Source organism: Struthio camelus, chromosome 2 (assembly GCF_040807025.1).
Source record: "Struthio camelus isolate bStrCam1 chromosome 2, bStrCam1.hap1, whole genome shotgun sequence".
Lineage (NCBI taxonomy): Eukaryota > Metazoa > Chordata > Aves > Struthioniformes > Struthionidae > Struthio > Struthio camelus.
The window spans coordinates 9,613,122-9,625,870 of record NC_090943.1 but is presented as its reverse complement, the minus strand read 5'-3'; the positions used below and the strand labels follow the sequence as shown (position 1 = coordinate 9,625,870).

The 12,749-nt window shown below is 40.5% G+C and overlaps 1 protein-coding gene across 5 annotated transcripts in view; it reads right to left on the bottom strand.

Annotated features, from left to right (window-relative positions):
- The window catches only part of DPP6 (dipeptidyl peptidase like 6), a 581,229-nt gene that overhangs the window by 15,332 nt on the left and 553,148 nt on the right, over positions 1-12,749 (bottom strand). For all 5 annotated transcript variants that reach the window (XM_068934271.1, XM_009682036.2, XM_068934270.1 and 2 more), the window contains exons 17-18: positions 5,431-5,478; positions 799-897 (exon numbers count right to left, since the gene is read on the bottom strand). In XM_068934271.1, coding sequence (XP_068790372.1) covers positions 799-897; positions 5,431-5,478 — 147 coding nt within the window. The remainder of the gene's footprint in view (positions 1-798; positions 898-5,430; positions 5,479-12,749) is intronic.

Genomic DNA, 12,749 nt, shown 5'->3' with positions numbered 1-12,749 from the left:
GCCCAGCTGGTGAATTCAAATGCAGATTTCCCACATATAGGTAGGACATCTGCTTATAGAAGGAACAGCTGCTTTTTTGTACAGAGACAGGCAGAAAATACTTACATTTTGCCCATTTGCTACAATGCCTTTCTTTTTCTCTTTGATGTATAGATATGTGGGTAATAAGTAAAGTGATATAAACACAAAGGAGCTGATGCTGATTTACACTGCTCCAGGTTTCCACCTTCTTTATTCCAGATGAAATTTCTCTTTGCTTTTGTTGCAGAGCTGTTTTTTCCAGCCCTACAAAATGCAGTGGCTTTCTCAAAGAGTCTTTAATGACTCATGCTGAAAGTCTTTGGCAACTTGAATTCCTGACTGGCAATTACTGCTGCATTCACTGTAATTTTGTATTGTGTGCTGAAAGGCTAGCAAGCACATGCAGTTTTGCGCTTCTAACTCATCTTAAATAACAAACCAGCTTAGCTACAACAAATGCCCCTGAGAATGGGGGCACCACACTATGTCATTTCCTAGAGTTGCTTTTTTTCTTTATAGAATGTTTTAAAAGAAGAATAAGAAAAAGAAGAAGAAATCCTATCCTTTTTCCTTTCTTCAGCTGCATTCTCATCAAATCCTGTCTCTATAACAACTTCCTTATATGTAGCACTTCCTAACAGAGTGCTTTGTAAATTGTGTGAGTTTATTGAGAGCCAAAGTCATTTTTTCTCCTGCCACTCTAGCCAGGATGACTGTATCACTTCACGGCACTAACAGTCAGAAAGGAAAATAAGAGAGAGGAAAAGTACTACTTACTGTAATCATCTATCTTTATCTCCATGTATTCTACTTTAGGCATTTGTCTGTCATTCACAGTCAACTGAACATTTTCGTTTACCTCCAGCTCAAAGATTTCTGAAAGAATAAGGACAAGATCACAAAAAACTTTTGGCATTGTTTGTGAAAAGGCATGTTAATATTTTATAGCCACCTTAATATTTGCAACACAAGTTTCCTTACAAAAGATCTGCCTTCTAGCTATCCAGCCTCACAGAAGTCTGATCTGTAAAGTTTCTGAAACGTGTCCCAGGTTCTGTGCTGGTATAAAGCTCTCTTCCCTGAAGTCAACAATGTTCAGTGGATTTACACCAGCTGGAGATGTAACCTGTGCTAAGATAATATTACAGGAGGGGATTCAGTCTGCCCCAGCCACACATCTATCTTCCAGGCAAATTGTAGGTGTCAAGTGAAGAAGCCGTCAAGTCTGTGCTTAAGTTACACATATAATAATTCATATATACACATATATTAAATTATTGTGTATTGCGCTTGGGCACTTTATCCAATAAATTTCTGGGACTAAAATACAGAACTCCTTCCTCCTTCCCACGATTTAGCCATTATAACCCCTATCCTGGACACATACTCTAACCACTAAGTTTATTTGAGAAAAAGTGGCCACCTCCACCAGAAGAAAGAGGTTGGCTCCATGGCGGCAGGCTGGGTTTGAATGTGATGCCAGGGAGGGAGCTGCAGTATCTCCGCCTGCCTGGCAGGACGGCTGGGTGGGGAGCTGCCTTTGGACCTCCAGCCACGGCCAACGGGCACCTCCTGCCCTTGCACTGAGCTCTCGGTTTTCACCTTCCAGCAGATACGTGGCCCAGAGCTTTTCCCTGGTGCCACCCGTGAAATCCAGGCCTGGCTTGTGGACACTCAGCATCTCTTACCTCAGGATCTGTCTCACTGTTTTTCTTGAGGAAAGAGGTGGAGATGGTAAATACAGTGTGTTTAATATGGAATTATCTCAGTAAAATAGAGCATGGACCCTGTCAACACCAAATTATGCGTTTTACTGACTGCGACTTCCCTTTAGAGACACACCGATAAACGTGCAACCCCAGCTCCCCAACTAATGCTCAGGGTACTTGATTATCGTGCTCTCGTTGCCCCTCTCTACTGAACAGAAAGGCAGGCACAGCACAAAAACATGCCCTTTCCAGTTAATACATTTCACAGCTCTTTCAGCAAGAGTATATCGGTTCAATGACTATTCAACGCGCTTCTAAAAAGCTTGGCTCATCTCTATTGAAATCAGAACCCCCACAAAAGGGCCAAAGCAACAGCCTATTACGTTTAGTTAAATATTAAAATTCTCGTTTAATTATGGCACACACAAGTAGCTTTATCAGCAGAAAGGGGCCTGCCACGTAGGGGAATTTAGTCAAGCCGTTTTATTTGTTCATATAATTGCATTCACAGAAAGCCAGGAAGACTGGGAAGGAAATAAAAAAGATTGGCATATCTCCTAAAGGACTTTCTTTTCTGCTTTAGGACCACAGGGAGCTCAAGTCTGTGGAGTACAAATGGTCATTGCTTAATTAAATGTAAGCACACTGTAATATTCAGTGCAACTCACTATTATCAGATCATTGCAGAATATAGAGGCAAACTCCCTGTATAGAGTAATGGGCTCATATTAAATACGTAAATTTGGTAACATGCAATTGCCATAGTTGTCCTTTATTCAAAAGTAAAAGAATGAGAGAAAATAAGAAGCCAAGGGAAACACTAATCATACACAGAAAACGATGAATTTCAGTAGAGGATGTGTTCTATGCACGACTAGATCGAGTTATCTGTGTAATAAATATTACACATATATATCTGTCAAAATAAAACTAGTCTCAGTATGTTTTATGTTACTTTTTAGCCTTTTATTTGCTGTTTCTATTTTATAGTATCTCTCATTTTATACACCTTGAAGTAATTTACAAAACTGTAACAGGAGTCTATAGCACAATTCATGAGAACGCTATCCTGTACAAGCTGTTACAGCCAATCAGCCATACCTATGTCTATTGTAAAATTAAAGCATTTTGCTTAAGGAAAAAAAAAAAGACAAAAATGCACGGGGAAGAAGAAGTAGTGGCAGCAATAGGGATACACTTTTTATTCTTTCAGAAATGAAATCACCTCCTATGAGAATCCACATTAAAAAAGTCCTTGCACCTGCCTCTGTCCTGGTGCTTCTCCGGGCTGGCTGCAGGGTGCAGAGACAAATCAAGCCATTTCCGTATCTCACCTTTGCCAGCATCAATAAAACAAACAAAAGCTGGGACCAAAGTGAGAGTCCTCCTTTGGAGGTGATTTCAGCATAGCTATGCTGGGAGAAAATGCTACATGGTGGCAGAAGGAGACCTTCAAAGGTGGCTCGTACCTTGGCAGGGACACTGGGCAGAGCTCAGAGGACGGCCGAGACATCAACGAAAGTATGGGGGTGAGTGTGTAGGAAACGGCCGTTTCACGCTCGTTCTGCGTGCGATGAGCCCGCCTTGCAGACACAATGCTCTATAGAAACTTCATGGTATTTTCCCCACTCCTGCCTCTATTTTTGGCCAAGAATGCTTCAACGGCAGCAAAACCAGCCGGCTCTGTCAGAGCACTTTTATGCATCTCAGCCCGATGAGGAAACTGAAGCACAAGGAAGTGAAGTATTTATCACATGGTCACCTGACAAGCAAGAGCATGGCAGATGGCCTAAAGCTTGATCCAGGGTAGTCTACGTTGCCCTGCTTTGGCAGCAAAGATCTTTGTTGCATCCCTTACAGGGCAGTCCTGCAGCAGTATGTTGCTTTAACCGAGCTTATTCTAGGGGGCTGCTGAATTTTATACATGTCTTTCTAAGAATTTCTCTGCAAAAAAACCCCACTTCAATACAAATACACTGATTGAAAAGGCTGGAAGGATAAATTAGAGCTGAATGTATAATGCATCTCCTTAACAGTATCAGATGCTATTGGTACTCAATGGAACACTATTGAATATCCATGTCTTAACCAAAAAGGATACAGTATGCCACAAATCTGATTCACGTTGATTCACCTTGCTAAGAAACCATCATGCAAACTGGCCTTTATATGCTTCTGTGCAAACCTGCATGGGGATCTAACTTATTCACGTCCTCCAGCTCTAATTTTGCTCAATCATAATTGTATTCTCATAGGAAGAGATTTTAAATAATTCAGTAAGAACTTGGGGTCCTGCTCTTCACGTCTTCACAAATAAAGCTTTTTTACATGCTGGTAGGGGATAAAATGCATGTTGCCAACAGGAATTTAGAGAAAGGGAAGCAAAAAGTCACGCACAGAAACTGCATGAAACAGTACGAAAACTTGTATTTTTTTCTTCCATGTCCTGGTATCACAGGAGAGGTTTTAGTAAGAGACGCACATGAGTAAAGACTGGAGGGATGGGATCCACCGGTTCAGTGTTAGGCTAGATAATATGTATTACGTTATCATCCCCAGTAACAATCCTTGTAGCTCCATATGCAGGTGATTCCCTGCTAGAAAAATTACCTGCTCCCCTTATGCGGATCACCACTTTAAGTAAATGCCTGGACGCCCTGATCACAGCTTAAGGCTGGGCTAAACTCAACATAAAAATGATAGAAAAGTGTCTCCCATGAAAATAACTGGAGCAGATAAATCTTGGTTTCATTTGAGAATCAGGTGCATACCCTGCTATGAGGTCTCCCAAGATTCATGAGAGAAAAAGGGGGCACCTGGATTAAAGATACCTGCAGAGGAGGCAAAAAGAAAGCCTATCTATCTGGGGCTCCCTGCCACACTTAGATGGGGTGAAAAAATAGATCTTTCTAGATCATCTTATCCCTTATTACTATAGGGATGAAAAAGTCAGGCAAGAGACAGGAACCTCAGAAACCAAATGGATGCTCTTGTCCTAACCCATCTGTCAATGGTCATAGCCAGCACCAAAGATTTTGGGGCTGAAATCTGTCAGGAATAACTCCAGTTTCATGCTGGTGTAAATGGGAATCATCATCATTACAAAGCCTTACCAAACAAGTGAGCATTACAGGTCCCATTAAACAGATCAGGAAACCATGCTGCAAGTCTCTGGCAGAGTTGGGAGCAAAACTTGCAGCTCGTGGGGCTCGGTCCTGTGCATTACCTCCCTCAATCTGATAGGTCATATCAGAGTGATTTTATTAAAACAAAGATTAAGTTAAATGTATATTATTTGAAGGACAACATAAAACAAAATTCATGGAAGGCTAGTAAAAAGAGAGAGAGATCTAGACTATAGTTTTTTTGAGAAGGCTGATAACAAATGACATCCCCAAATCACTGTCTTCTTACTCTCAACAGCAAGCTACTGTGATGACAATGTTTGTAGAAATACTTCTTTTACAGAAGCATTTCATAAACACACCCAAAGTGATGGGAATCACAAAGGACAATTTAAACTGCAGCCAAGGACGTGGGAGAAACTATGGTTGGGATTTAGGGTCTAGATCCCTCTGACTTGCAGAAGACTTTCATTTAGGCTCCCCTCTATTGTAAGGCTACCAAAGACCAGCTATTTCTCAGTATAAGGCCTGGCTACTTTTCTCTGAAGAACTGCAAGATGCAAGCCCATTCTTACTTTGTGCATCGCTTGTGTTGTGAACAGTCACCATCGGAACTCGTGGACCTTGAAAAGAAGAAGAAGAAAAAAAACTCAGTTAAACAACAAGCACGTCTATCTAAATACACACATGCACAGAAATCTATTTTTGAATTCCGTGGAGCTGAAGACTGCTGAGAATTACATTCCATGGAAGAGTAATCTAAAACGCAAGTCACCAAGGAATTAGGAGGAGTCTGTGAATAAATGACAGTACTGTAGACATGTGAGGTTTCAAAACCCTTTCCCAATGGACCACTAAGTGCATCTTTCTCTAATTTGTAAACATTATAATGAGCACAAACACAATTAAATCACTTGCTTTTTAAATTATTCTAATGACATACAAACATCACAGCACAAAGCATTTACATTTTATATGCCATGGGTAACTGCTGCTGTTTTGCAAACAATATTTTTTTTTTTTAAATAAATTAAACTCCAGTTTGATTCTCCTAAAATACAGCATTTGGGTAGTGAGATCAGTTATTTTTGTAAAAAGGATTATCATTAGTATGCATGAGTTAACCACAGAGTTCATTGCCATAGGATGCTATAGAGGTAGAAAATATAAAATGAGCTGGCAAAGGAATCGAACCAATTCACAGAAGATAGATCACACCGTGACCATTTAACAAAGCAGTTTGGAATCAACCCGCAGTTTAGGAAGTCCCCAAGCAGCTGATTGATAGAAAATGGGATGATGCATGAGATCACGCCCATTTTATAATTGTCCAGCTTCTTACACTCTATTCTCCATTATCATCTGCTGACAGCTTTTGGAGATAGGACTCTGGGCCAAAAGGAGCTTTGGTCTGAGCGAGTGTAGCCAGTCTTTGGGTCTTCAATTGATTTTTGAACAGAGCCAATATGTGCCACACAGGCCGTTTGCTTGGATATTAAGCAAACCCAATATCAGGGAGAGACTTTCTGGGGATCCTGGCTGTTAGACTGGAAATGATATAGGAGAATTAATGACATGGTTGATACTGGACATTGCTAAAGAAAACAGCTGAGGAGCATGAGGAATCCTCACTGAATACAGGTGAGGACCTTAGCTGCCAGGCTTATCTCTATTATAGATCCTGCCTCTATTTCAAATAGTTACAAACTGTGTTTCCTAGTTTGTCAGGGGTCCTAAGAGTCCGGTGGCATTTTAGCTGTCTACCTTGTCCTGCTGGACACAAATGGCATCACCTGGGGAGAGGAAGTGGGGAAGATAGCACATTATAAATGGCAAAGGCAGCAGAGTTTTTTATTCAGACTTAAAAACCCAATTCCACCCCCCAGCATCTTTTTTTCAATTTCTTATTTCACTTCAGTGCCCCTAAGGAAAGAGCGGTCCAGAGTGCTAACCTAAAAGAAAGCCCTGGCTACTCTTAATAGTATAGAAGAAAGACCATGGAGGTAATACAGCTTTGTCTGCTTCTAATTCAACCCTTCCACACTGCTGGTGTTCAGAGAAAAACAGCACTTGTACTAAATTGGAGATTAAATTTTTTAAAAGAGTCAAATTTTTAAGTCTCAGAATTAAGGCACCTTAAGGAAGCCTGTTGTTTACAGACTACAGATCTCATACCCTCTCATATTCAACCTCTTTTAAGCTATCTTGGCTCCTTCAATCTAACGGCAAAGCACATGTGATCAGCAGTCACTTGCACCAGGAATTTCTGTAGAGCAGGCTGAAAATCTTCCACCAAAACTTTTTCTTGAGGTACCTCTCCCTCTGCACCCCAAAATATGGTAACTGATAACACAAACACACCCTAGCACAGTGTAAATGGGAACTAAAATAGGTTGATGTGGGCCATGCGTGTTGGTTTGGTACGTGAAATAAGCTGCTGAGAGCAAGAAAAACTAAAGCGGTGGTTTAATTGTGCCAACACATTTGCCAGTGCTGCCCAGAAATCACATTCCCTTGTATAAAATCAGGAGGGCCTAATGCAGACCTTACCTGTAGAGAAAAACAGCTTTTTCCCTCCCAAAACTAAATGAATAATTTCCATGCAAGGAACAGGCATGAATCAGCCATAAACTAAGTGAAGAAAGCTCAGATCTCAGTTTCACTCATGTAAATCTAAAACAATTGTGCTCCAGGCTAAAGAAAAGCCCAGACTTAACTCTATTTCACTTTGTTATCAACTAAAACCATCCTATTACAAAATTTATATCAGCCTCATATGCAGGTAGGTTTACCATTGGAATAGTACAGACACAAATCAAGGCAGAACAGGTTTTATTTATTTCCAGCCTAACTGGTATGGCAGGCCTGACTTTTATTTCCTAATAATTGATAATTTTCTTCATTAACAATTTTATTCTTTTTACCTGCTACATTTCCTTAGAACGCAACTGAGTCAGGATAATGCACAGAGGAAATTATTAAGTTTTATACTCACCAAGATTTAGCTCAATTTCCCTTTTTACTATTGATACACATTGATATACTGACCATATTTATTTATAAATCTGCTCTGCTTTTTAGCTGCTGTCCCAGAAACCAGTCTGCTGGAAAAATGACAAACCTAATACACAGTTCACCATGGGCATGATAAATCATCAGTGAAAATAAAAGGAAGCTTCCCAAATGATTTCAATCGGAGCTAGAGCAGTCCTTTAATTACCACAAAAAAGCTTTATAAAAAGAAAGGGATAAAAGAGAGAAATACAATGCATATGATCCTCTTATTTTCTAATTTCTTTTCCTTTTTGTCTTTATGCTAGCACTGCGAAAACAATGAGAAATTAATAAATAAAAAAAAAAGAAAAGCCAGGATGCAGTTTAGAAAATTCCGTGTGTTATATATTATGTTTAGTTAATCTTCACTAACCATCTCCTCAAATCCATATTTTAAAGCAAGGTCCCATACCAAGATATTCAGTTTAAGGTAATATCAAAGAAAAATATTTTAAAATATGCATAAGTATCCTTGAAAAAGGACAATTTTGAGTTGCTTAGTTTTTATTTTTCAACAAATGAGGAAAAACGGCAAAAAGACAGAGGAAAGTACTAAGCAGAACCATCAGGTCTGTGTGATAGTCTGGCTATTAAATATTCACAGTGATTGTGTTCCAGTTAAGCCATGTATTTTGGTTGTGAGCTGGTTAAAAGTCATTAAGAAGAAAAATCCCCCCCCTTTTTTTTTTTTTTTTTTGTTAGGAGTGATGTAAATTGCTCCTTTCAACACCGACTTTTAAAGCAAAGCAAACTAGGTACAAGCTATCCTGAATTGTTAATACACAGGCATTACGAGTCTTTTAACGCTGTCACGGTAAGTGCCCAGCACCTGACAGGGCAAGGACTAAATTCTCGGAATTGGGAAGCGTCTGCTCATCCGCTGCCTCCCGTGCTCCCTTTCGGACCCGGCCACGGCGCGACGGTTCCCGAACACGTGCCACGTGGCCAAGGCCAGCCCAGCGCCGGCCCAGGGAGCTTGGTCCCCGCTCCCTCTCGGGAGCCTTCTCACCCGCCCCGCAAGCTCACCTTCCTGCACCTCCGCTCTGGCTTTGCACTCATTAATTTGACAGCAGCTTTAGCGCTTGCTGCTTTATTTTTAGTGTAACCGAAAGGGACCGAACCTGCTGACTGGTGGATGTGTCTGCGTATGGACACGCTCTATATGTTCCTGGGTAGACGCATAGTTAATAGTATTGCATGAATCTCCAGTTACCGGAATAAGATTTTCACTTAACACAGCTAAAAATTTGGCTTTGTCAGAAAGCCATACAAATTTTACTGTCATTATGCATGCTCGAAGTAAGATTAAGCCATATCACTGTAATGACGTGGGCAAGTTTATCAGAAAGGTAGTACCAGCCACAATCTGAAAGTGAGTGGAAACTCGGTATCTGAGCAGTTGGGCAAGAAAAAAGCGCAGACCACGTCTAGCCATCAATTTTTAAGCAGCTTTCATTATCATTTTCAAGAGACTTCTCCTTAAACATGGGCAGAAAGCAGCAACTGCAGATATTTAGGTGACAAGGTACAGATTTCCAGATTAAGAATTGAAAATCTTACAACCTTGAACAAAGTATTTGCCAAACATTCATTCTGGAATATTTTGAGAGAGTATTCCAAAATATTCCAAAATATTTTGATGCTCTAAGCAGCATGGGGAAACATATCAGCTACAACTTTAAGATGAAAGTAGCAATAACAAAAAGAATACTATATAACTTGCAAAAAGGTAATCAAAGTGTTAGCAGAGAGAGAGAGCGAGAGAGAGAAGATTGTCATATTCTTCTCATCCATATTCTTAAGGCTTCAACGTGGCAGATAATTTCAGACCAGCAGCTAAATTCACAGTGTGTAAACAATGAAAATTCAAATACTCTCTGCCAGTGCCACCAGCGTATCTCTTAAGCACTGATGAATGATTTAAAAGAGCAGCTGCGAGCGATGTGAACTGAGAAGCTCTGGTCCTGCACAAGTGAGATAATTGGCAACAGCCATCTCTGTGTACAGATTCCAGATCTCTTTATTTGCTAATCCATGAATTATTTATACGTAACGCATAAAGTTCATATGTTGGGGTGATATTATTATACTAATAAATAAAGACATGGGCAGTTCTGTGAATCACTGCTTCTAATTAAAATATTTTCCCATTTACAGTATTTTCCAGTCTACGCTACAGACAGATGTTTGCGATGTTTGCTTTGGCAACCTTGTTAACACAACCATCAAAAGGAGATTTGTGCTGCTATTCACCCTCCCTGAGGCATTTAATTTTTAAATCTAATCTTTGCTTCCTAATATGTAACTAGTCTAGTAAAATAATCAATACTGTCTTCTTTTCAGGCAACATGCAGAATTGCACAAACTACGCTGATGGTACTGCTTGTTTCTGTCCCATCTCCTACTACTAATAGATTTCATGCTTACTTAAAGCAGAAATAAATCTTGTTGTTATGAGATGGCTTTAGTTAACAGTGTCTAGAGGGCAAATGAGCATGAGATTTGGCCTTAATTATACTACACAAAACAGCTCTGATGGGTTCTTCAAAAGGTTGCTCAAATAAGCATATTCAGGATCAGGGCTATTCAGAAATATCCCAATCTGAAAAAGTGCATTCTAGGGGATTTTGAAAGGAGCCTGCAGAGTTGCAGAAAATAGCTGTGTGGGAAGCCAGGTTGACATTAAGCAACTACAACTCATGCTTTGACGTCCCACTATCCCTCACATAATCAGTGAACCACAGAAGTATGCAGGACCTCCAGGTCCAAGAAAACTAACCCTTGCTTCTGTAGGTAATCATGCTATGTAAAGTTATTGATAAATGTTCTCTACCCACAGCTATGCTTTTTGCTGCTGTAATTCCTAGTGGTGTCTCACTCTTTGGATAGAATCTGCCTTCTCACTTCAAGCTATGTTGGCTGGCACTCCAATTTTTACCTTTTTGATTTGGTGCCAAAAAGTTATTGTCTACTAATCACAGATATTTCCATTACAGTTTGAACAGTCATATCTCCTTAAAGCCCTCACCAGCAAGTTAAACAATTGGATGGGTTTTAGTTACCTTTGAAGGCAGATTCTCTATTCCTCTCATCATTCTTCTGTGCAAGACTCTTCTAGTTTCAGTTCATCCCTCTTAAACGTAAATGGCCAGGACTCTATACTCTGCTCTAGAGGATATCTTAACTGGTCCTTCTATAGTGCAGATCACACTTGCCTAGCTCTACGGAAAATTGTTTGCTTGATCCATCCTAAAAGCACATGGCCACAGCAGGTAAGTGGTTCATGGACATCCTTATATGCCCCAGCTTTGCTCTTCTGAGTCACCCGCGACCAATGAGCCTCAAGCACACAAGGCAGGTTCTTGCTCCTTCTCAGGACATGCTTTGTAGTATTAATTTCTACCACTCCAGGCCTCCAAGACAGCCAGCTTTTCCAATGTTTCTCTCTGCCTTTTGATGGTGCTTATCAGCTTTGTATCCTTAGAAAATTTCATTAGCTCCATCCCGCTTTGCGTTCCCAGGCTATCAATGAAAAATTTAAGTAAGGTCATTCCCAGGACCAGCTCCTAATAAATCCTACTACTGATATCCAATTAACCTTATATTTCTCTTCATCATAATCTACTGTCATCTTTCACCTAGCCAGTTCTTAACCTTACCTTACAATTCTCTTACTAATCCCCATCCTCTCCCTCTTAGTCAATATCATCCAATGAGATATCACACCCAGTGGGCTGAGTAAAAGCATTTTCTTCCTTTTGTGAGACTTTGGCTAAGTTTTCAAAAGACATAATATAGGTAATAATTGTGGCTGGTTCCAAGGAGGAATGTGGAAAACCTATGATCTTTAAGAAACTTTATGGTACATTCATCCAATACAACGATTATATCAAAGGGAGGTACGTTTGGATAATTTGCCTGCAGACTTCCTGAACCTGACAGTGCATCACGATTGCGCTCTCAGAGACGCAAATGTCAGAGGTGGGAGGGAACCATTCCAGTTCACGTGTGGATCACTGACTTCCCAAAAGGGTCAGGTATTTTGCTCTGTATTCTGGTTTAGGTCTACAGTTGGAAAAATGGATCTCACCAGAGAAATTCCCAGACGCAACTTTCTTTCTAATGTCTATTCTGCAACTTTCTTTCTAATTTCTACTCTATTTCCTTCTATTTCTAATTGAATTCCTCATTAATTTAACCTCCCGCAATTCAGTTTGAATCCAAGCTTTCTCCAAACTTGAGTAAGAGGTGAAAGCAAAAGTTTGCCTTTTGTCCCCATTTCTTAAATATACTTAAGTTTCTTACTGGATTAGCATATGCTCATACTAAGAGATATACCATATATGGAAGAACATGTGTCAGAGATGGACATTGTCTGCAGTCCCTGCCTATCTTGGAAAGTTTCTCTGGATAAGTCAGGATGCCCAGGGAGGCTGTGCTGTCTCCATGCCTGGAGGCCTTCAAGACCAGACTGCATAAAGCCTTGAGCAACCAAGTCTGATCTCTTTGCTCACTCTGCTTTGGGCAGGAGGTTGGACTGCAGAGCTCCCGAGGTCCTCACCAAGCTAATTTTCCTATGATCCCATGATTCATATGTATCACAGACGGCAGGGCCATCCTGATGGAGAGCCTGTGCAGCCATGTCCTCACCACATTACCCAAAGGCCACATCTCTGAGGGAGTAGTGGAAGGGGAGGAAGAGTTACAGTCCCTGTTTCTCCTCCCAGCTCCGCTGCTCAACCTGCGGTTGATAGTTTCAAGGGAAAAGGGTAATCACAGCAAAAAAGAAGATACTCCTTTCTCAGTGCTATTTACAGCTCATTAACATTAACAGAGTAAA